General features: G+C 45.3%; 1 protein-coding gene across 4 annotated transcripts in view; it reads right to left on the reverse strand.

Moving 5' to 3' along the window:
• Positions 1-25330, reverse strand: part of LOC139267291 (cytosolic carboxypeptidase 2-like) — a 438496-nt gene that overhangs the window by 90246 nt on the left and 322920 nt on the right. For all 4 annotated transcript variants that reach the window (XM_070885365.1, XM_070885363.1, XM_070885364.1 and 1 more), the window contains 3 exons: positions 24330-24516; positions 7470-7597; positions 5455-5528 (listed from right to left, as the gene is read on the reverse strand). In XM_070885365.1, the coding sequence (XP_070741466.1) occupies positions 5455-5528; positions 7470-7597; positions 24330-24516 (389 nt within the window). The remainder of the gene's footprint in view (positions 1-5454; positions 5529-7469; positions 7598-24329; positions 24517-25330) is intronic.

Here is a 25330-nt window from a genome sequence, read left to right on the forward strand (position 1 = left end):
GTCTGTTTTCTAACAGCTTCCAGGTATAGTACACCCAATCAGGTGACACAGGCCAAATATTTCCTTGGTGCCACTGTAATTTAACCAGAAGTACAGTGGAAACCCTGCTAACATTTATAAATGTTTTTTTTGCTGCACTTTCAGCTTTATGGCAGCAGAGTGGGAGCAGAAAATTGGTTTCAGGCAATTTAGTTGGCCAAACACCCAACAAGTGTTGGTGAACAATGTTGCTTGGTTGTGAAATTGTTATTACGTTGTTTGGACATGATGCCTTCATGATGAGAATGATAGTAGGTTGGTCCAAAAATGTTGGCCCAGAAATTCCCTGCGAGTTAGTGCCACTATCCTGCCAAAAAATTATGGCCACCACTCTGGCTCCCATCTCTGGTGCGGGACTTGGTGGCTGCCCTTTTGGTGAGGGCATTAGCGCAGCCGATAGCAGCATTGGCCCTGAAGTTTTAAATATCGAGAGCGTGATATGCACGCCGTCTTAATGTCAGTTCGCGAAGTTGAACCTTTCTGCTGGGTCCTAAGCTCATGCTGCAAAGCGAGTGTGCAGCGAACTGACAGAAACGCTGTCAGCACTTCTTGAAGAGACACACACATCTTTCAGGTTACGTTTACAGGTAAGCTTTTGGAATGGATTTTTAATTTATTTTATTAAAGTAGTGACTTGGTGCAATACGTGTTAAAAGTTTTTAAAATGTCGAGGGAGTGGTGCTGGATGCTTGCAAGGCCGCTGAGAGGACAGAAAATGCTGGAAATACTCAGCAGGTCAGGCAGCATCCATGGAAAGAGAAACAGAGTTCACATCTCAGGTCCAGATGCTGCCTCACCTGCTGAGTATTTCCAACATTTTCTGCTTTTATTTCAGAATTCCAACATACGCTCACAGTGGGAAGAGGAAGACACAGAAGATGACAACGCAGAAGAGAAAGAAGCAGAGGAGGAGGAAGCAGAAGGAAGGAGACAATCCAAGCAGTCCATAGTGTGACAAGTACATTAGATGCCTTATCGATGCAGTGACCGGTGCGTGAGGACATGCTAGTTCCCAGGTTCCCATGCAGCTCATTGGCTCAGATAGCTGCACCATTACACGTTGGTGATTCCTTAACATCAGTGGGTATAATCACACTTAACTTCAATCAATGTTAACTTTCACTGTCACCAAGATGATGCCCACCATTGATGTATGACCTGCACACCCAACAGTGTGTCAGCCTTGGAAATAACACCAACATTCTTTCAGGCAAAGTGATCATTGATGAGCTCCTGACATAAGGCTCTTGCAGCTATCATGCCGCCATGGGCCCTTTCATGCGGTTTATAGGGGAGCAGGGGCATAGCTTCAGTGTTAGCCTGATTGTCTGGGCCAATGTCAGCGTCTGCCTCCTCGCCCTCCTGTTCCTCTCTCTGGTGAGGTGGACTGTCAGACTCATCAGGCAATTCTTGTCCCCTCCTGATAGCCAAATTGTGTAGCATGGAGCACGCCACCATGAATTGAGCTACCTGCTCAGGATGGTATTGGAGTTCATCTCCTGAGTGGTCCAGGCATCTGAAGCGCTGCTTCAGCACACCAATGAGTTGCGCTGTGCCTCTCATTGTATCACCTCTTGGCCTCGGTGTGGGTGTCTCGCAGGGGGGTCATTAGCCAGGTGACGAGGCCATATCCTTTGTCCCCAAGCATCCAACATTGACCTTGTGACTCATTGTTAAACAAGTCAGATACAGTGCTCTCACGCAGGATGTGTACATCATGGACGCTGCCCAGAAATTGAGCATTCATTGCCAATATAATTTGCTGGAGGTTGACAACCAGTTGGACATTCAGGGAGTGGAATCCCTTGCGGTTCCTGAAAATCTCAGCATCCTGAAAAATGGCCTGCATCGTGATGTGAGTACTGTCTATTGCTCCCTGTACCTTGGGGAAGTTTGCAATTCTGGAGAAACCTAGAGCCCTCTCACTCTGTGGCTCCTGGTCATAGGGAAGCTGATCAAGTCCCTCCTGCATGCATACAGGGCTTCAGTAACCTGTCTAATGCAGCGATGTGTGGCATGCTGAGACAGTCTGCAAATGTCGCCAGCTGTGGTCTGAAAAGAGCCCGAGGCATAGAACGACAGTGCCACGGTGACTTTGACCTCAACGGACAGTGCAGTTCTGATGGTGCTGGCAGGCTGCAAGTCTGCCCTTATCAGCTGGCATATCTCAGTGAGAATCTCTTTGTGGAAGCGCAGTCTCCGAAGGCAGGTGGTATCAGGCAAGTCAAGGTAAGAATGCTTCTCCTTGTACTTGCGGGAGATGTAACTTCTGGTCCTCCTCATCTGTCTGTCACTTCGTTCATTGGGCACATAATGCAATGTAGTGTTCCTTCGGTGATGTCGCCTCTGATGCATGTATTTGGTCACCAAGTAAGGGTGAGAAAGGACAGGCCCCATTGCAGTAGTTCTCTGTTTGCCACCGATTGTACACAAACAAGGAATGTCCCAACGAGCACACCTCTTCAATTCCAATCAGTCACAGTGTAGTCAAGATGTTTTTAGAGATGTTCACATCAACTCCAATGACCTGCAGAGTACATCTGAACTCCTCCGAGGTTGAAGCACAGCAGCCTTTTAAAGGACCCGACATGTAATCTACAATATGGCGTCCATAATGCTGTGATTCGTTCCGGTTAGTTCCACTTTTTGTGGGCCTTTTTTTGAGCGAGCGATATTGTGGGTGATATGTGTGCGAGGTGGTGAAATTAACGATGGGCGATGTCCATGACCGTTAGTTTGGGTAAAATTGCTCTTTATGACAAAAAACAATGGGCGGACGTTAATATTGAATCTCGGCGTAAACTCCGCGCGGAAAGTAACGCTGGCCGATATTATGGGCATTGAATTCACCCATCCTGCTGATTCCCCCCCAAAAAAGTGCGCGGGCGGTAATATTTTTTCTCGCCGTTAAACCCATTGGGAAAATAACGCTCGGCGATAGGTCTCCTAGAAAAGCCCGTCAGTTTCCATTTTGTGCCAGAATGGGCTATATATGGGCGTTGTACATCATTTCAGCAGTAAAATCGACGTTAAGTGGCCGTTAAGCAGGCAAAAAAAGAGGAGGTTCTAGCCCATAGTCCCTTGGATTTAAGGGTGTGGAGATGAGGGATCTACCAGGGGGAACGACTAAGGGTGAGAGAGTGTAATGATTTTAGTGGGGACAAAGGCATCAAGACTGGTGGACAGGATGTGATTTAGTAAGTCAGTAGCTGCAGAGATGTCATGGAGCGTAGTAGGCCATAGTAGGGAATTAGAAAGTGCAGTGGTAAGGGACTTGAAGGAGAGTTTTTTTTCCAGGGGTAGATGTAAAAAATGGTGGGTTTAGGAAGTGGAAGGGGAATATAGGTACAGAGCGATACAAGGAAATGGTTGCTGATTGTCTTATTGGTGATGGTAGGGGAAGGGATAGCGAGGCCACATGAGATGATAAGACCGAGGGATGGCCGTGTACATGGGTGGGGGAGTTGACATGAAAGGAGAGATTAAGGGAGGAAAGGAGGGCAGTGAAATCAGAGGAGAGGGAGCAAGATGAGTTGAGATGGAGGTTGAAATCACCGAGGATGGGAAGTCGCTTGGTGCAAAGGCAGAGGGAGGAAAGCAGAGAAAACATCTCATTGAGAAAATTGGTGGGCGGTATAGAATAAGGATCTTAAAATGAAACGTGAAAGGTAGAACAAGGTAAGATGCTCAAAGGAGGAGAAGTTGCCAGAGGAATGGGGAGAGTTGGGTGAGGGGAGGGTGGAGTTGTGATGAGGGGAGGGTGGAAAAGCAAAAGGTGCATGCGAGAAGGAGGATTATGTTATGAGGATACCAGCATTTTGTATCCTTTTAGCCCCACCGCTGGCCAAGGGCTCAGCCACGCCCCTGCCAAGAATGGCTAGCACCGTCTCCTCCAAGTAGGTGAGGTGAAGCTAGGAATGGGAGGTTCGCATTTGGTACAGATTGTTGGTGGGTGAGTGATTGCGGGGAGGAGTTGTGCATGGAGAAGTGTGTGAGGCTAGTGGTGCAGTTGGTAGGAGACGGCTTTTGAAGATACATTCACTGACCTTGACCACTGGCCTGAGGTCATGAAGCTTTTTTGAGAATTGGAGCCAGGCCGTGGGGGCGACCCCCTGTTGACCCCCTGTTGACCCCCTGCACAAAGCTGGTGTGCTGCGTGCAAGAGCATGGATGGCCCTTCCCTGGCTTGCTGAGCTATTTGTGTTAGTGCTAAAGCATTATTAGCATTTTTCTAGGTGCAGGAGGCAATTCAGCTTTAAGAGTTGAAGACCTGTAGTTGGGAATTCTTTTTAATGTTAATTTTCTTTCAGAAGGCAGTTGAGCTGCAAGGGCTAAAAGCTGCCTAATTTTACATGATTTTTATTTCTTTCATTTCAAATGCAGTTCCCCTGAAATGACAGACTTACTTTAAGAGAAGACTGTTTTTACTGCAATGACATAGAAACATAGAAACATAGAAAATAGGTGCAGGAGTAGGCCATTCGGCCCTTCTAGCCCGCACCGCCATTCAATGAGTTCATGGCTGAACATGCAACTTCAGTACCCCATTCCTGCTTTCTCGCCATACCCCTTGATTCCCCTAGTAGTAAGGACTTCATCTAACTCCTTTTTGAATATATTTAGTGAATTGGCCTCAACAACTTTCTGTGGTAGAGAATTCCACAGGTTCACCACTCTCTGGGTGAAGAAGTTTCTCCTCATCTCGGTCCTAAATGGCTTACCCCTTATCCTTAGACTGTGACCCTTGGTTCTGGACTTCCCCAACATTGGGAACATTCTTCCTGCATCTAACCTGTCTAAACCCATCAGAATTTTAAACGTTTCTATGAGGTCCCCTATGACGCTACAGCCACGCTACTTTGGGGCCTCCTGCTGGGACTAATGCCACCAAAACGGCCTTGCATGGTAAGTTTAGCGCTGAGCTAATGTTAATTAGCCACCAGTGGCAATTTACTGGTCCTGCCAGCGACATCAATTTCAGCGGCCGTTAATACAGGCCCGCGGTGGAATCGCAGGTTTTAGTGATGTCCAATTTCTAGGCCATTGTCTCTTTAACATAGCAACAAATTACTCTAAGGAGACCCCTTCATGAGCCTAACAGTAAGGAAAAAGTAGACAGCTGGAAACTGATGGCTTCATATTGCCCAATTGAAATATACATATTTTGAAAGATATTCAAGGTAAATATATTTTACTGAATTGCCCCATAAATTATGAAGGGAGATTATGGAACCATCAACGATGTCACTCAGATGGCCCTTTCTGCAATCATCTTGGGATTAGGTTTTTTGAGTACATGTTGGCAGTGAGAACTGAAAGATGCCAGTGAATGCACTATGTCTCTATTTATAATACTGAAGGACTCAATAGTAAAGAATTAAAAATTTTGTGATGTAATTAATCAGAACGCTTTACCTATAATTTCCTACTATCACTCCATCTGGATTCAGCATAGGAATGATTTTAAAGATGCATCTTTGTCGCAGCTCCTGCAGAAAAAATATTTTGGTTCTGGTTAGAACACAACTTAAAATACACTATATTAAAATAAGATATTAATTATTACTTATAAAAATTAGCCCATAAATAAAGCTTCCAGAAAATTATTTCATTTTTATTTCCCTTGTCATGACTTACTCCCTGCTTAAGCTGAATTCAAATTGTGGTCGAGGACCATGATGGACCTGAATCGGCATATTTAAAGGGTCTAAGTGGGTCATCCGGAAGCCTGCGAAAAATCATGGTCAGCGGGATCTGGACGATTTTAACTGTCCACCCGCTGGGTTTCTGCTAAGCAGAAAGTCGCCCCATTAATTTTGGGGAAGATGAGAATAACTGCTTTTCCAAAGAAGGTGTCAATAGTGTTTAATGACACAATTAGCAGTTGATGACAAAGAAAAGGTTTATAAATTAATTCAAATTCTGAGAAATCCTGGTCAATCCCAGAGTTAACGGGGACAGGATCAATGTCATTTCCGGAAAATAGTTTGTCTGGCAATTTTTTGGGGGCGATGAAACAGAGAGATGATATCCTCCATCTCTAAGAAAATGTATATTTTGTATGCACTTTAATATACTGATCTCTTTTTCCTTAGTTAGAAATAACATAGTTTCCACCAGATTTCTGAGACCTGGAACCTACCGTCTGATTCTTGGGAAGATGAATATTGGAAACAAAGTAACTGGGTACCACTGGATGAATAAGTATTGAATTTTATGTTCAGAAAACGGTAGCGTAGTACTGTAATTTCGCTGCTTATGTTTGGATTTTAATAAACAGTTTTTTTTTAATTGAGAAATCAAAATGAGGATCATGACTCACAAAATAGCACACTACCAAGGTCAAAAAGTAAAATAGAAGATGAGATCAATTAGAAAGTAGGGATTAGGTGACACCATGTTTGGATAAACTTGCACACCAGAGTTGCTGCTAGTTCTTTCGTCAGCTAAAAATACAGGCATGGTTCAATTTGTTATTTCAATAAAATACATCCAGCTACTTGAAGCATGCAGGTAAATCATAAAACATTTCAAATAATGATCAACTCAAACATTTGAAAAGCTAATTGTTCCATTCATTGGTCTGTTTATGTTCTCACTGTTGCCTTTTTTCTAGTTGGTGCACTTCATTGCCTTGCACTAACAGCATTTCACTATCAGGCTGGCTGACTAATGGTACTTGCTATCTACCTCTCACACAGTGCTGCTGTCAGCTCATATCATATTTGACCTGTCCAACCACAACCAACTCAGCATTAGCTGTGCCAGCTCTCAGCCTAACCGGCTGTGGGGTTTGTAAGGACAGCACAGCTCATTAGTTAGCACTGGCACCAAATCAGCAATGGGTGGCTGGGCTACGAATGATGGATTTACAGTAAAGTATTGACTTTCAAGGACTTTTTCTGACCTCAGTTCAGCCATTTTATAACTTCTGGTCGGATTTCAGGATATTTTCATAAAAAGACTGTATTGTCTTAATGCTCAGTTAAATATGCTCCCTTTTAATCTTTGCTTTCATCTCTTATTTTAATTTTCTTCCTTTTTCTTTTTATCTTTTAATGGCAATGGTTGATCTCTGGGCTCGACAGCAAAATCAGAAATGCTAAATAAAGTGCACAAAATGATTTCATTTGTACTGCACAACATGTTGTTAGAGAGAAAAAATAATCACTTTGAGTTGTGCACAAATGTTCTTGAAGTAAATGTTATATCTTGCAGAAGTGAGCTGACTGAAGTGATTGAATGGTTCTACTATGAAAATAAAAAGGCCAAAGGAAGGAATTCAAATATACGAAGGACTTATGAGTGATTAGACACAATGAAAAGAGCACATGAGCTCCAAATTAATTACTGGTTGTAATGTGATAGCAGCTTTGATAAACTAGATGTAAAAATGCAACATTTGACAGGCCATCTTGTTTAATCTCTACCTTTGCTGTAGGCTCATCAGATATCAGAAAATCTAGAATGCCTTTCATCATCCAGCTGGATTGAGTTTCCCCAGGGTGCACTCTTGCAGTCAGTACAACACCAAGTTTTGCTTCAGGATTTTCCTTACCTGTTAAAAAAAAATCATGACCCAGTTTTACAAGGAAGCCACAATAGGCAATGCTCATCTTGACCTTGTATGTATTACTGATCCAGAAGTCATAGCATTCCTGGGGAATAGCAACCTCAGAATGATCAAGTTCAGCATGGCCTGGAAGTCAGATATAACCAAGAAGAGCCAGGTATAGAACAACTAATACAAGTAGGTTGCTCAACATAACTTCAATAGAGGACAAGTGGAGCACCTTTAATGGTATAATGATGAATATACAGGATAAATACATTCCTAAACAAACATGAGGGTTAAACTCAACTTTGGTGGCACGCAAATTGTTAACAGATCGGCCACCTGTTGTATACCCTGCCTGAATTTCCTTTCTATTGACTTCAAGCATTGGAAAATTGGGTGGCGTTTCTAATGGATGGTCAATCTAACAGTGCCTATTTTGCACTCCCACAACAGTTGAATGTTACCTCACTTGACTCTAAATGAACAAACGTTGTTTAAAAAGGGAGCAATGGATATACCAAGTAATTACAGGCCAGTCAGCTTAACTTTGGTGGTAAGCAAATTATTGGAAAAAATTCTGAGGGACGTTATTGATCATCACTTAGAAAAAGGCACAGATTAATCAAGGACAGCCAGCAATGATTTGTAAGGGAAGATCGTGTCCGATTAACTTGATTGAATTTTTTGAGGAGGTAACAAGGAGAGTTGATGAAGGCAGTGCGTTTGATGTAGTCATACCCAAAAATAGAGGGAAACCAAAGGGCTAATAAGAATGAAGAACTTAAAGTAATTAATATCAGTAGAGAAAAAATATTTGAGAAACTAATGGGACTTAAAGCTGACAAATCCCCTGGATGTGATGGTCTACATCCTAGGGTTCTAAAGTAGATGGCTGCAGAGATAGTGGACGCATTGGTTGTGAACTTCCAAAACTCCCCAGATTCTAGAACAGTTCCAGCGGTTTGGAAGGTAGCAAATGCAATCCCACCATTCAAGAAAGGGAGGGAGAGAGAAAACAAGGAATTACAGTCCATTTAGCCTGACATCAGTCATCGGGAAAATGCTGGCATCCATTATTAAGGAAGTGGTTACAGGACACTTATGGAGTATAATGTGGGGAAATGTGAGACTATTCACTCTGGTAGGAAGAATAGAAAAAATAATATTTTTGAAATGGTGAGAAACTATGAAATTTAGTGTTCAAAGAGATTTAGGTGTCCTCATACAGGAAACACAAAATTAACATGCAGGTACATCAAGCAATTAGGAAGGCACATGGCAAGGGGGTTGGAGGACAAGAGTAAGAAAGTCTTGCTACAATTGTACAGGCTTTGGTGAGACCATACCTGGAGTACTGTGCACAGTTTTGGTCTCCTTATCTGAGAAAGGACATACTTGCCTTAGAGGCGGTGCAATGGATTGATCCCTGGGATGAGAGGGCTGTCCTATGAGGAGAGATTGTATAGATTGGGCCTATACTCTCTGAGATTAAGAAGAATGAGATGTGATATCATTGAAACATATAAGATTCTGAGGGGGATTGACAGGGAAGATGCTGAGAGGATGTTTCCCCTGGCTGGAGAGTCCAGAACTAGGGGTCATAATCTCAGGATAAAGGGTCAGCCATTTAAGACTGTGATGAGGAGGAATTTCTTCACTTAGAGGGTTGTGAAGCTTTGGAATTCTCTAAGCCGAAAGGACTTATTATGTATGGAGAAAGAGTCAGACTGAACACTGTGAACTCAAAGTAAAGTGTAATCTTGGTCTTTTATTGCAGGTCTCCTTAGTCCTCTCCAACCTGTGAAACCTTCTTAAATACCTGTGTTCCCAAGGGATTACAGGATCCCTTGGGACTCCAGGGGATGAGCCCTCTGGAGGCTGTGCAAATTAAATACAAGTCCGCATATATAACATCACACGCCCGCAAAGTCAATAGTGTGACTATTTACAATGTGAGTCAATCTGGGGCCCTTCTTACCCTGGTTGATCGTCTCGGTGTGAAAGCCGGTGCTGTTGAATCAGTTGTTGGGCCCTCGCTGGGCTGCTGTGCAGCTGGCCTTGCTGGGCTGCCTGGTGTGTTGGGTCCTGCTGGGCTGCTGTGGATGATGGGTTCTGCTTTGTGGTCAACCGTGGTGCTGGTTGCCACTGGTGTGTATGTTGGGGGATCAAAAAAGGTAGGGTCCAAGGTGGGTTGTTCAGGATAGTCCGTGAATCTGAGTTTGATTTGGTCCAAGTGTTTCCGATGAATAAGTCCATTTGAAAGTTTGACCTAAAACACCCTGCTCCCCTCTTTGGCCACGACAGTGCCGGGAAGCCACTTGTCCATAATTTAATACAAATACAGGATCATTGGTTTCAATCTCACGTGACACATTTGCGCTATCATGGTATGTACTTTGTAGAAGCCATCTGCTCTCTATCTATTCATGTAGATCAGGGTGCACTTAAGAGAGCCTTGGCTTAATGCTCTTTTCATGAGCAGTTCAGCAGTTGGGATCCCAGTGAGCGAGTGGGGTCTCGTGCGGTAGCTAAGCAGGACTCGGGATAGGCAAGTCTGCAGTGAGCTTTCAGTTACCCTCTTCAAGCCTTGATGATGGTTCGCACTGCTCTCTCTGCCTGACCATTGGACGCTGGTTTAAACGGGGCAGATGTGACATGTTTGATCCCGTTACGGGTCATGAATTCTTTGAATTCAGCACTGGTAAAACATGGCCCGTTGTCGCTCACCAGGACATCGGGTAAGCCGTGAATGGCAAACATGGCCCGCAGGCTTTCAGTAGTGGCAGCGGACGTGCTAGCCGACATTATCTCACATTCAATCCACTTGGATAAGCGTCTACAACCATAAGGAACATTTTACCCAAGAACGGGCCTGCACAGTCGACATGTACCCCAGACCACGGTTTGGAGGGCCAAGACCATAAACTTAGCGGCACCTCCCTGGGTACATTGCTTAACTGCGAGCATGTATTACATCTGTGAATGCAGGACTCTAAGTTCACATCAATACCGGGCCACCACACGTGGGATCTGGCTATCGCTTTCATCGTTACGATGCCTGGGTGGGTACTGTGGAGGTCATTGATGAAGGTGTCCCTGCCCTTCTTGTGGACCACTATTCGATTGCCTCACAGAAGGCAGTCTGCTTGTATAGACATTTCATCTTTGCGCCACTGGAATGGCTTTATCTCTTCCTGCATTTCCACTGGGACACTGGACCAGCTCCCGTGAAGCATGCAGCTTTTGACTAGAGAGAATAAGGGGTCCTGGCTTGTCCAGGTTTTGATCTGCCGGGCAGTGATGGGTGATTGCTCACTCTCAAATGTTTCCATAACCATGGCTCGATCTGTGGGCTGCACCATTTCCATCCCCGTGGTGGGCAATAGCAGCCTACTGAGAGCATCGGTGCAGTTTTCTGTGCCTGGCCTGTGGTGGATGGCGTAGTTGTATACGGACAACGTGAGCGCCCATCTCTGGATGCAGGCCGATGCATTGATATTTATCCCTTTACTCTCGGAAAACAGGGATATAAGTGGCTTATGGTCAGTTTCCAATTCTAGCCCAAACAGGTATTGATGCATTTTCTTTACCCCATAGACACACACTAACGCTTCTTTTTCAATCATGCTGTAAGCTCTCTCAGCCTTAGACAGACTCCTGGCTGCATAAGCAACCGGTTGCAGTTTCCCGAAATCATTAGCCTGTTACAATACACACCCGACGCCATATGATGATGCATCACATGCTAGTACCAAACGCTTACATGGATCATACAACACAAGCAATTTGTTTGAGCATAACTATTTTCTCGCTTTTACAAAGGCATTTTCTTGGCTTTTGCCCCAAACTCATTCACCACCTTTTCATAGTAAGACATGTAGTGGTTCTAACAGTGTGCTGAGACCCGGTAAGAAGTTACCAAAGTTGTTCAAGAGTCCCAGAAACGACCGCAGCTCTGTCACATTCTGTGGCCTTGGTGCATTCTCGATTGCCTCCATCTTTGTGTTGGTGGGCCTGATGCCATCTGCCGCAATCCTCCTTCCCAAGAACTCCACTTCAGGCACCAGGAAAACGCACTTCGAGCATTTTAACTTGAGCCCCACGCAGTTGAGTCGACTAAGAACCTCCTCCAAGTTCTGCAGGTGCTCGACTGTGTTCCGACCTGTTACCAAGGTGTCATCCTGGAAGACTACGGTGTGCGGGACCGACTTCAGAAAACTTTCCATGTTTCTCTGGAATATCGCCGCCACTGATCGGATGCCAAACGGGCATCTGTTATAAACAAAAAGACCTTTGTGTGCCTTGATGCAGGTGAGGGCCTTCGATGATTCCTCCAGTTCCTGCGTCATGTAGGCTGACGTCAGATCCAGCTTCGTGAACGTCTTTCCTCCCGCCAGCATTGCAAAGAGATCGTTGACCTTTGGTAATGGGTATTGGTCCTGCAGGGAGAAACGATTGATAATTATTTTGCAATCACCACAGATTCTGATGGTGCCGTCTCTGTTGAGGACTGAGACAATAGGACTGGCCCACTCGCTGAACTCAATTGGTGAAATGATGCTCTCTCTTTGCAGCCGGTCTAGCTCGATCTCTACCCTTTCTCTCATCATGTACGGTACTGCTCTCGCCTTGTGATGAATGGGTCGCGCCCCAGGAATTAGGTGGATCTGCACTTTTGCTCCTTGGAATTTCCCAATGCCTGGTTCGAACAGCGAAGGAAATTTGTTTAAGTCCTGGGCACATGAAGTTTCGGCAGCGGGCAATAGCGCTCGGACGTCGTCCCAGTTCTAGCGTATCTTTCCCAGCCAGCTCTTGCCAAGCAGCGTGGGACTATCGCCCGGTACCATTCAGAGTGGTAGCTTGTGCACCGTTCCATTGTAGGAGACATTTATGGTATCACTGCCGATTACAGAAATGAGTTCTTGAGTCCTTGTTGCACCACAACCTTTCGAAAGTCTTTTTGCCCATGATGGACTGACTCGCGCTCATGTCCAGCTCCTTTGACACCGGGAGTCCATTTAATTCAACATTCAGCATTATCAGGGGGCAATTCATGGTGAATGTGTGCACCCAATCTACCTCTGCCTCCTCGATCTGAGGCTCTGGTTCATCATATTCCTCCATGGATCTGTCCTCCTCTGCAACATGGTGGTTTGCAGGTTTAACAGGCTTTGCAGCTCGCCTTCATAATCGTTGGAAGTGTCCCATTGTTCCACAGCCCTTGCAAACGTACTCTTTGAATTGGCATGAATGGAAACTGTTATATATGTGGACTTGTATTTACACTGTACAGCCACCAGAGGGCTCATTCCACGGAGACCCAAGGGATCCCATAATTCCTTGGGAGCACAGGTATTTAAGAAGGCTTCACCGGTTAGAGAGGCACTCTGGAGATCTGCAATAAAAGGCAAAGGTCATACTTTACTTTGAGCTCACAGTGTTCAGTCTGACTCTTTCTCCATACACAACAACTGGCAACGAGATACAGATAGTGAACCCAAAGATGCAAAGAACAATGGACATCCTGGAGCGATTTTCAGAGGGAGATAATTGGGAAACATTTGTGGAGGGACTCGACCAATACTTTGTGGCCAATGAGCTAGATGGGGAAGAGAGCGCTGCCAAATGAAGGATGACCCTCCTCACTGTCTGTGGGGCACCAACGTATGGTCTCATGAAGAATCTGCTCACTCCACGAAACCCACGGAGAAAACGTAGGACATTTTGAGCACACTGGTCCGAGAGCATTTGAACCCGAAGAAAAGCATTCTGATGGTGAGGTACCGGTTCTACACCGACAAAAGATCTGAAGGCCAGAAGTCGCAAGTTATGTCACCGAGCTAAGACGCCTTGCAGGACATTGCGAATTTGAAGGACACTTGGAGCACATGCTCAGAGACTTTTTCATACCTGGCATTGGCCATGAAACCATACTTCGCAAACTTTTGACTGTAGAGACCCCAACCTTGAGTAAGGCCATAGCGATAGCCCAGGAGTTCATAGCCATCAGTGACAATACGAAGCAAATCTCTCAGCACACAAGTGCTGCTACAAGTACTGTGAACAAAGTGATGTTGTTTTCGAATCGTAACGCACAGGGCAGGTCACACATATCTGCAGCTGCACGTCCGTAGATTGCTCAGAGTCCACCATCAAGGGTGATAAATGCAAGGCCATTAACACCTTGTTGGCGCTGCGGGGGTGATCATCGTTTCCATTCATGCCAATTCAAAGGATACGTTTGCAAGGGCTGTGGAACAATGGGACACCTCCAATGAGTGTGCAGGCGAGCTGCTAAGCCTGTTAAACCTGCAAACCACCATGTTGCAGAGGAGGATCACGACGAAACAGAGCCTCAGATAGAGGAGGCAGAAGTACATGGGGTACACACATTCACCACGAATTGTCCCCCGATAATGCTGAATGTTGAACTAAATGGACTCCCGGTGTCAATGGAGCTGGACACGGGCGCAAGCCAGTCCATCACGGGCAAAAAGACTTTCGAAACGTTGTGGTGCAACAAGGCCTCAAGGCCAGTCTTAACTCCAGTTCACACGAAACTAAGAACTTAAACGAAAGAACTGATTCCTGTAATTGGCAGTGCTACCATAAAGGTCTCCTACGATGGAGCGGTGCACAAGCTACCACTCTGGGTGGTACTGGGCGATGGTCCCATGCTACTCGGCAGGAGCTGGCTGGGAAAGATACGCTGAAACTGGGACGACATCCGAGAACTAGCGCCTGCTGATGATACTTCGTGTGCCCACGTCTTAAACAAATTTCCTTCGCTGTTCAAACCAGGCATCGGGAAATTCCAAGGAGCAAAAGTGCAGATCCGGGGGCGCGACCCATCCATCAAAAGGTGAGAGCAGTACCGTACATGATGACAGAAATGGTAGAGATCAAGCTAGACCGCCTACAAAGAGAGGGCATCATCTCATCGATCGAGTTCAGCGAGTGGGCCAGTCCTATTGTTCCAGTCCTCAACGGAGATGGCACCGTCAGAATCTGTGGTGATTGCAAAATAACTATCAATCGTTTCTCCCTGCAGGACCAATACCCATTACCAAAGGCCGGCAATCTCTTTGCAACGCTGGCAGGAGGAAAGACGTTCACGAAGCTGAATCTGACGTCAACCTACATGACGCAGGAACTGGAGGAATCATCGAAGGCCCTCACCTGCATCAAGACGCACAAAGGTCTTTTTGTTTATAACAGATGCCCGTTTGGAATCCGATCAGTGGCGGCGATATTCCAGAGAAACATGGAAAGTTTTCTGAAGTCGGTCCCGCATGCCGTGGTCTTCCAGGACGACACCTTGGTAACAGGTTGGAACACAGTCGAGCACCTGCAGAACCTGGAGGAGGTTCTTAGTTGACTCAACCGCGTGGGGCTCAGGTTAAACGCTCGATGTGCATTATCCTGGCGCCTGAAATGGAGTTCTTGGGAAGGAGGATTGCGGCGGACGGCATCTGGCCCACCAACGCGAAGAGAGAGGCAATCGAGCACGCACCGAGGCCACAGAACATGTCAGAGCTGTGGTTGTTTCTGGGACTCTTGAACAACTTTGATAATTTCTTACTGGGTCTCAGCACTCTGCTAGAACCACTGCATGTCTTACTACGAAAAGGTGGCGAATGAGTTTGTGGCTAAAGCCAAGAACATGCCTTTGTAAAAGCGAGAAAATTGTTATGCTCAAACAAATTGCTTGTGTTGTATGATCCATGTAAGCGTTTGGTACTAGCATGTGATGTGTCGTCATATAGCATCGGCTGTGTATTGCAACAAACTAATGATTTTGGGAAATTGTAAACGATTGCTTATGCTTCCAGGAATCTATCTAAGGCCGAAAGAGCCTACAACATGATTGAAAAAGAAGCGTTAGCGTGTGTCTATGGGATAAAGAAAATGCATCAATACCTGATTGGGCTAAAATTCAAATTGGAAACTGACCATAAGCCATTTATATCCCTGTTTTCTGAAGGTAAAGGGATAAATATCAATACATCGGCCTGCAAGCCAGGCACAGAAAACTGTGCCGATGCTCTCAGTCAGCTGCCATTGCCCACCACGGAGGTGGAAATGGCACAGCCCACAGATCTATCCATGGTTATGGAAGCATTTGAGAATGAGCAATCACCCATCACTGCCCGGCAGATCAAAATTTGGACAAGCCAGGACCCCATATTATCTCCAGTAAAAAGCTGTGTGCTTTATGGGAGCTGGTCCAGTGTCCCAGTGGAAATGCAGGAAGAGATAAAGCCGTTCCAGTGGCGCAAAGATGAAATGTCTATACAGGCAGACTGCCTTCTGTGGGGCAATCGAATAGTGGTTCCCAAGAAGGGCAGAGACAACTTCATCAATGACCTCCACAGTACCCACCCAGGCATCGTACTGATGAAAGCGATAGCCAGATCCCACGTGGGATGGCCCGGCATCGATGCGGACTTAAAGTCCTGCATTCACAGATGTAATACATGCTTGTAGTTAAGCAATGTACCCAGGGAGGCGCCGCTAAGTTTATGGTCATGGCCCTCCAAACCATGGTCTGGGGTACACGTCGACTATGCAGGCCCGTTCTTGGGTAAAATGTTCCTTGTGGTTGTAGACACATACGCCAAGTGGATTGAATGTGAGATAATATCGGCTAGTACGTCCGCTGCCACTACTGAAAGCCTGCGGGCCATGTTTGCCACTCACGGCTTACCCGATGTCCTGGTGAGCGACAACGAGCCATGTTTTACCAGTGCTGAGTTCAAAGAATTCATGACCCGTAACAGGATCAAACATGTCACATCTGTCCTGTTTAAACCAGCGTCTAATGGTCAGGCAGAGAGAGCAGTGCAAACCATCAAGCAAGACTTGAAGAGGGTCACTGAAGTCTCACTGCAGACTCACCTATTCTGAGTCCTGCTTAGCAACCACATGAAACCCCACTCACTCTCTGGGATCCCACCTGCTGAACTGCTCATGAAAAGAGCACTTAAGACAAGTCTCTTGTTAGTTCACCCTGATCTACATGAACAGGTAGTGAGCAGGCAGCTTCAACAAAGTGCATCCCATGATAGCGCAAATGTGTCACGTGAGATTGAAGTCAATGATCCTGTATTTGTATTAAATTATGGACAAGGTCCCAAGTGGCTTCCCTGCACTATCGTGGCCAAAGAGAGGAGCAGGGTGTTTCGGGTCAAACTTTCAAATGGACTCATTCACCGGAAACACTTGGACCAAATCAAACTCCGATTCACAGACTACCCTGAGCAACCCACCTTGGACCCTACCTTTTTTGATCCCCAACACACACACCAGTGGCAACCGGCACCACGGTTGACCACGAAGCAGAACCCATCATCCACAGCAGACCTGCAGGGTCCAACTCACCAGGCAGCCCAGCAAGGCCAACTGCACAGCAGCCCAGCGAGGGCCCAACAAATGATTCAACAACACCAGCTTTCACACCAAGATGATCAGCCAGGGAAAGAAGGGCCCCAGATCGACTTACGTTGTAAATAGTTACACTATTGACTTTGGGGGGAAATGTTGTTATATATGTGGACTTGTATTTATACTGTACAGCCACCAGAGGGCTCATTCCCCGGAGTCCCAAGGGACTCCATAATCCCTTGGGAGCACAGATATTTAAGAAGGCTTCACAGGTTGGAGAGACACTCTGGAGACCTGCAATAAAAGACTAAGGTCACACCTTACTTTGAGCTCACAGTGTTCAGTCTGACTCTTTCTCCATACACAACAGAAACATAGAAACATAGAAACATAGAAAATAGGTGCAGGAGTAGGTCATTCAGCCCTTCGAGCCTGCACCGTCATTCAATAAGATCATGGCTCATCATTCCTTCAATACCCCTTTCCTGCTTTCTCTCCATACCCCTTGATCCCCTTAGCTGTAAGGGCCATATCTAACTCCTTCTTGAATATATCCAATGAACTGGCATCAACATCTCTCTGCGGCAGGGAATTTCATAGGTTAACAACTCTCTGAGTGAAGAAGTTTCCCCTCATCTCAGTCCTAAATGGCCAACCCCCTATCCTAAGACTATGTCCCCTGGTTCTGGACTTCCCCAACATCGGGAACATTCTTCCCGCATCTAACCTGTCCAGTCCTGTCAGAATCTTATACGCAACGATGATCAATCCCGCAGCGCCAACAAGGTGGACTCTGAGACATCGGCGGACATGCAGCTGCAGATATGTGTGATCTGCCTTGTAGGTTTTGATTCGACAACAAGATCACTTTGATCACAGTACTTGTAGCAGCACTTGTGTGCTGAGAGATTTGCTTTGTATTGTCACTCGTGGTAATGAACGCCTGTGTTATCGCTATGGCCTTACTCAAGGTAGGGTTCTCTACTGTCAAATGTTTGCGAAGTATGGTTTCGTGACCAATGCCAAGTACGAAAAAGTCTCTGAGCATGTACTCCAAATGTCCTTCAAATTCGCAATGTCCTGCAAGGCATCTTAGCTCGGCGACATAACTCGCCACTTCCTGGCCTTCAGATCTTTTGTCGGTGTAGAACCGGTACCTCGCCATCCTTCGGGTTCAAATGCTCCCGGACCAGTGTGCACAAATCATCATATGATTTCTCTGTGGGTTTCACTGGAGTGAGCAGATTCTTCATGAGGCCATATGTTGGTGCCCCACTGAAGGTGAGGAGGATCGCCCTTCGTTTGGCAGCACTCTCTTCCCCATCTAGCTCGTAGGCCACGAAGTATTGGTCGAGTCGCTCCACAAATGTTTCCCAATCATCTCCGTCCGAGAATTTCTCCAGGAGGCCCAGTGTTCTCTGCATCTTTGGGTTCACTATCTGTATCTCGTCGCCAGTTATTGTGTATGGAGAAAAAGTCAGACTGAACCCTGTGAGCTCAAAGTAAAGTGCGACCTTTGTCTTTTATTGTAGGTCTCCAGAATCCTCTCCAACCTGTGAAGCCTCCTTAAATACCTGTGCTCCCAAGGGATAATGGGATCCCTTGGAACTCCAGGAGATGAGCCCTCTGTTGGCTGTACAGAGTAAATACAAGTCCACTCATATAACAGGGCTGTTGATGCTGATGGATATATTTTTTGCGCGAGAAATTGGGCTACTTTGTACCTCCCGTTGGCATTCCCGGGTGTGTAAATGTGTTTGCAACCAGGCGTGGTGCTGTTAACGAGTCCCATAATATTGGGCGGTAGTTTAGCAGTGGCTCCACGGCATTGTGCCCCAATCTCCTGTGCCCAGAGATTTTGACTTCATTGCCGTGCACATCACCCCTTTAGTGCCATGGCTGCAAAATTGGCTTTCACCCCCTGCAGCACAGAGCAATAACAGCGACAGCTACAGGGGAACGTGTATCAGGCGGCCGGCCGGAAGTGGCCAAGTGCTGAAAAAAAATCCACACCTTTTTGTTGCCGCTCTTGATGCAGTCTCTTCGCGGTGTTGTGGCCGCGATCACTCAGCCCAGCAGTGTGCTTGAGTGCCGGGCTGATCGTGTAACATCACTGCTCCCCGGTGGTCCAGGTAGGTGCCTACTTATTTTGCAGAGTTGGCAACAAGGGCACTTCCCTTTAATTGAGGGAATAACCAAGTGCGTTGTACTACTGAGGCGTGCATCCAGTGAGTGCTCCTCTTCCTTCTGGAGGCAGTAACCCAAGTTTATTGAGTGGGCCGGGACTTCCACGCCTGGCACAAAGTTTCGTGCCTTCTCCAATCAGGACGATACAGAATTTCTAGGCCTTGGACTCGAGGGGAAATCAAAGGATATACGGATCAGGCGATAAGTGGATTTGAGGTCGAAGATCAGCCAAGATCTTATTGAATGGCAGAGCAGGCTCGAAGGGCCGTATGGCCTTCTCCTGCTCCTAATATTCTTAGTCTACACGGATTTTTAGCAAGGATAACGGTAGTGCATTTGATGTAGTGTATATGGATTTTAGCAAGTCTGTTGATAAGGTCCCACATGGCAAACTGGTCACGAATGTAAAAGCCCATGGGATCCAGGGCAAAGTGGCAAGTTAGATCCAAAATTGGCTCAGAGGCAGGAAGCAAAAGGTAATGGTTGATGGGAGGCTGTTTCCAGTGGGGTTCCGCAGGGCTGCGTACTAGGTCCCTTGCTTTTTGTGGTATATATCTTAATGATTTAGACTTGAATGTAGGGGATATGTTTAAGAAGTTTGCAGATGATACTAAAATTGTCTGTGTGGTTGATAATGAAGAAGCTGTAGACTGCAGGAAGATATCAATGAACTGGTCAGGTGGGCAGAACAGTGGCAAATTGAATTCAATCCGGCAAAGTGTGAGGTAATCTATTTGGGGAGGGCTAACAAGGCAAGAGAATACACATTAAATGGTAAGACACTGAGAAGTATAGAGAAACAAAGGGACCTTGGAGTGCATGTCCACAGATCCCTGAAGGAAGCAGGTCAGATAGTTTAGGTGATTAAGAAGGCATACAGAATACTTTCCTTTATTAGCCGAGGCATAGAATATAAGAGCAGAGAGGTTATGCTTGAACTGTATAAAACACTAGTTAGGCTATAGCTAGAGTACTGTGTGCAGTTCTGGTCACCACATTACAGGAAAGATGTGAGTTACAACATAGAAGGAGGCCATTCGGCCTATTGTGTCCGTGCCAGTACAGAGAGGGTACAGAGGAGATTTACGAGGCTGTTGCCTGGACTGGAGAATTTTGGCTATGAGGAAAGATTGGATAGGCTGTGTTTGTTTTCTTTGGAAGAGAGGAAGTTGAGAGGAGACCTTATTGAGGTGTATAAAATTATGAGGGGCCTAGATAGAGTGGATAGGACGCACCTATTTCCTTTAGCAGTGGGGTCAACAACCATGGATCATAGATTTAAAATAATTGGTAGGAGGTTTAGAGGGGATTGGAGGGGAAATTTCTTCACCCAGAGAGTAATGGGGGTCTGGAACTCACTGCCTGAAAGGGTGGTAGAGGCAGAAACTCTCACCACATTTAAGAAGTACTTGGATGTACACTTGAAGTACTGTAACCTGCAGAGCTACGGACCAAGAGCTGGAAAGTCGGATTAGGCTGGATAGCTCTTTTTTGACCAGCACGGACACAAATTAAATATGAAATGTAAAAGAAAAAGAACCTCCACAAATCCTGCAGAGAGAAATGGGGAAAGGATACTTTGTGATAAAAATAAGAAAATGCAGAAACAAGCTATATGAGTGCTGAGAGAGGAGAAGCAGAATCCAGAACAAAGCATCACAGAAGAAGCTAAAAAATACATTAAAAACACAGTACTACTACAATCAGAGAAGGGCGTAAATGCTAAAAGATGCAAGTGAGTTTGAAACTGAGGATGAATACAAAATAATAAATATTTTGAATGATTACTTCCTTCAATGCAGTACTGAGGGATTCCTGTATTTTCAGAGGTGCCATCTTTTAGATGTGTTGTTAAATCGAGGACCCATCTGTCTATTGAATGAACATGAAAGGTACCATGGTACTACGCAAAGAAAAACAGGGAAATTCTTCCAGTGAATGGCTTGGAATTTCCTGAAAACTTGCACCATAGTTACGGTTAATCTATGGTATATGCCATTATTCAAGTGCAGAATTTCTAAGAAATTATGCCATATGTAATTTATGCTGGTTTTTATACAATGCTAAAATGTCCTAGGTAATTTTCGCTGATCTGTCGAGAATCTTGCCAAAACAGTTAACAGTGAATTATAAAAGCCCCACACCCGTTCAAAACAGCGGCACTGTCGAATTTTCTTCATCGATGCTAGTTTTCTCACTGATAAAGAAAGGCACATGTGGGTACGATTACCTTTAAGTTTTAGCGATTAGCAAACTGTAACAGTTAAAAAGTAAGCACCTACTGGCTTCATGCAGTTCGGTAAATTGCAAACTTTTACAAATATCAAATAGTCTTGCTCATAAAAGTCACACATTCAGCGGAATATTATAAACATTAAAGACAATGGCCCGTAATTTGCGGTTGTAATGACAGTGAAACAGTCAGCGTTCGCCGTCATTACTCTGTAAAACTGACAGCAACTTCTGGAATCTGCACATGTGTATGTAAATGTAGAAATCCTGAAGCTGCTGTCAGTGATACCCCACTCCAACATAGGGTGCGCCGTAGCAGTCCTCACAGATGGAACCAACTTGAAATCACTTGAATTGCCCTGAACTTCCACTTTTTATGCTCTAATCCCGTTGCAAAAGCCCTTGAAAAAGTTAAGCCTTGTGGAATGATGTGTAACTGAGTTTTTAACGGCGTACTAAGTCATAATTACTACTGAACAATCTCCCTGCCCCTGAAAACTAATTTTATATTTGTGGAATGTCACATTTCTCCATTAAAAATTCCATATAGTAAAAATTATTTTTTATTTTTTTATGATATTTCAGTTTCTACCTTAATCCCACGTGTATGTCCCAATCTTCATGTCACTTTCTGTAAAATTACAAAAAGTGAATTATAAAACCTGCTCGTCACTTCCTGGTTTCGCTGTCTGTGAGAATTCTTCAATGTGATTGGCTATTTAGTTAGAGATCCTCTTTAGATGGCGCCAGAATTAAAATAATGTGGGGAAAGGGGAAATCCATGCCACACAGACCGCTAAAAATGAGTGGGCAGCTTTCTTCGAGGTCAACGGTGAGTGCCATCACTTTGCCGCTGACCACAAAATCCAGGCCATTGTTTGTTATTTTTAAGACCACGCGGCATATTTATGTAAACTATCCGCACACAAATTTCGCACACAACGTGGTGACTACTGAAGCTGGCCAACTTTGAAATACAATGTCACATTTTTCTAAGTACTCATCCTGTATTACATTTGTTTTTTTATGACCTTATCCACTTGAGGTGCTGCCATGAATCTGGCCTGGAACACCTTTGTGAGCCTCACTTCAGCTGAAAACTATCTGGCTACATTTGAATGGTGATTCATAGTCCCTTCTCAACACTTGCAGAATGAGTCAGTCATGAGGTACAGCTGGTACAGACTGAGACATAATTTCACCAGCAATCCACCAACTTGAGTGGAATAGTACAGCATGAATTATTTCAACTTAAGTGTCTTGCTTGCATTTATATAGCGTCTTTCATCACCACCGGATGTCCCAAAGCACTTTACAGCCAATGAAGTACTTTTTGAAGTGTAATCACTGTTGCAATGTAGGAATGCAGCAGCTTTGCGCACAGCAAGCTCCCTCAAACAGCAATTTGAGATAATGACCAGATAATCTGCTTTAGTGATGTTGGTTGAGGGATAAATATTGGCCAGGACACCAGGGATAACTCCACTGCTCTTCTTTGAAATAGTGTCATGTGATCTTTTATGTCCACCTGAGAGAGCGGACAGGGCCTCGGTTTAACATCTCATCCGAAAGATGACACCATCTGACAGTGCAGCACTCCCTCAGTACTGCACTGGAGTGTCAGCCTGGATTTTTGTGCTCAAGGCACTTGGAGTGAGACTTGAACTCACAACCTTCTGACTCAGAGGCGTGGGTGCTACCACTGAATCACTGACTGACACTGTAACAGAAAGAAGAGGTTGATAGAAAAACTGGAATTTAATTTTGAATTTCAAAAGGCATTCACAAAGCACTTAAGTCTTGCTCACATAGTTTATGGTATTATTTGGAGCCCTGTTTACATTACAGCTTCATGATCATTCCCCACTGCGTGTACCTCCTAAATCTCTGCTGGATATTTGGCACAGTACAGATTTATTCTTGTACTGTTTAAATGATTCTGATTCTGCAAGTGCTGAGAAGGTATCATAGAGATTATTTTACAAGTCTGTGCTGCTAGCTGGAGCTTCACCTGCTAGTGGCTCCTATCGGAAATTCAGGTGTGATTTTCCCACGTTTTTCGGATCATTAATTTTAATTATGATTTTGTTGAAAAAGGTCACAGAGCTTGTTGTTCCATACACTAACCTTCATTCAGTCTTTATGTATCTGAGTAATCTTAATTACGTGAATAGAGATAGTTGCAACTCAAATCGCTGGAGAAATACCACCAACGATGTCTCCGCAAGATCCTGCAAATCTCTTGGGCGGATAGATGCACCAACATCAGTGCTCTCGATCAGGCCAACATCCCCAGCATCGAAGTACTGACCACACTCGACCAGCTCCAATGGACGGGCCACATCGTCCGCATGCCTGACACAAGACTCCCAAAGCAAGCGCTCTACTCGGAATTCCGACACAGCAGGCGATCCCCAGGTGGGCAGAGGAAGCATTTCAAGGACACCCTCAAAGCCTCCTTGATAAAGTGCAACATCCCCACTGACACCTGGAAATTCCTGGCCAAAGACTGCCCTGTGGAGGAAGAGTATCTGGGAGGGTGCTGAGCATCTCGAGTCTCGTCACCAAGAGCATGCAGAAATCAAGCACAGACAGCGGAAGGATCATGCGGCAAACCAGGCTCCCCACCCACCCTTTCCTTCAACCACTGTCTGTCCCACCTGTGACAGAGACTGTAATTCCTGTATTGGACTGTACAGTCACCTGAGAACTCACTTTTAGAGTGGAAGCAAGTCTTCCTCGATGTCGAGGGACTGCCTATGATGATGCTAAACAAACATATTTATGTTCTATACTAATTATTTTTCATGTATCAAATGCTAATCAACTTCTCAAATCAATATATGGGACTTACATACTGCTAGTACTTGTTTTGTAGCTGATAATATTGATGTTTTACAAATGGACTACAGGGCAAGGTGGGGCTCACCTGCATAGTCAGTGATCGTCAGTAAAAAGCAGCTATTTCCTGCTCTTGTTTCACACAGGACCTCCTTTTTAAAATATGGCAAATGTTTGGAATCATTTATTATTTCATCCAAATGAGCCTTTAGGTCAGTATATCTGTAGGGGTAGCAATGTGCCAGGAAGTATGTATCATCCTTATTACTAAACTCCTGAAAAGAACAACATTTAAGAACCAGTGTCAAAAAGCAATCACGAGCAAATAACGTTCAGTACTCATCAAATTGAGGTCGACTGTAATCTCAGCCAACATATTTCATACCATTCAATTAGTGTTCATCTGCTGTGCATTGGATAAATACTAACCCAACAGTGTTAGATCCCATCACAAGCTGCCATGGGATATGCTTGAAATCTTATCAAACAGCCACTGATGTGAAAATGACTCTAACACTGGTAACTTTTATCTGCAGCGGTATTAATGAACTTCCATTAACTCCCATTATGCACTCCGCATGATTCTCTTTCCATTGACGTCAATAGAATTAGGTAGCCTGGAGGCCGCCCTGCCAGCAGCAAGGTAAGTCTGGACTGCGAGGTTGTGATTTCAGGGTGTTGGGAGGTGTGGGGTGGTCACGGTAGTGGTAGGGGGTGAGGTGGGGGGGTGGGGCGGTGCGGGGGCTGGAGGGCTGGGGGATGTGGGGGGGGGGTGAGGGGAGTGTGGGGGCGGGGGTGGTGCGGGTGTGGGGGCTAATGGGGGGTTGTGGGGGTGGTGGGGAGGTGGGATGGGGAGCTCGGGTCGGAAGCACCCAGATGATTTTTCTTGCCCAGAGGAGCACGCCTTTTCGGCTCTATCGCCAGTAAAACTGGCCAGAGGATTCATGGTGAGTGCTCCAACCAGTTTTGTTCTAATATGGCAATCATAGTCCAATATAAGCCACGGGGTAGAAATTCAGTATAGCCCAGTTTGAGGCGGTGACATCGCCTGATCGTTAACTTTAGCGCTGGGCGATGTTTACTGCCTCC

The sequence above is a fragment of the Pristiophorus japonicus genome, chromosome 7 (genome assembly GCF_044704955.1).
Source record: "Pristiophorus japonicus isolate sPriJap1 chromosome 7, sPriJap1.hap1, whole genome shotgun sequence".
In the NCBI taxonomy this organism is placed as follows: domain Eukaryota; kingdom Metazoa; phylum Chordata; class Chondrichthyes; family Pristiophoridae; genus Pristiophorus; species Pristiophorus japonicus.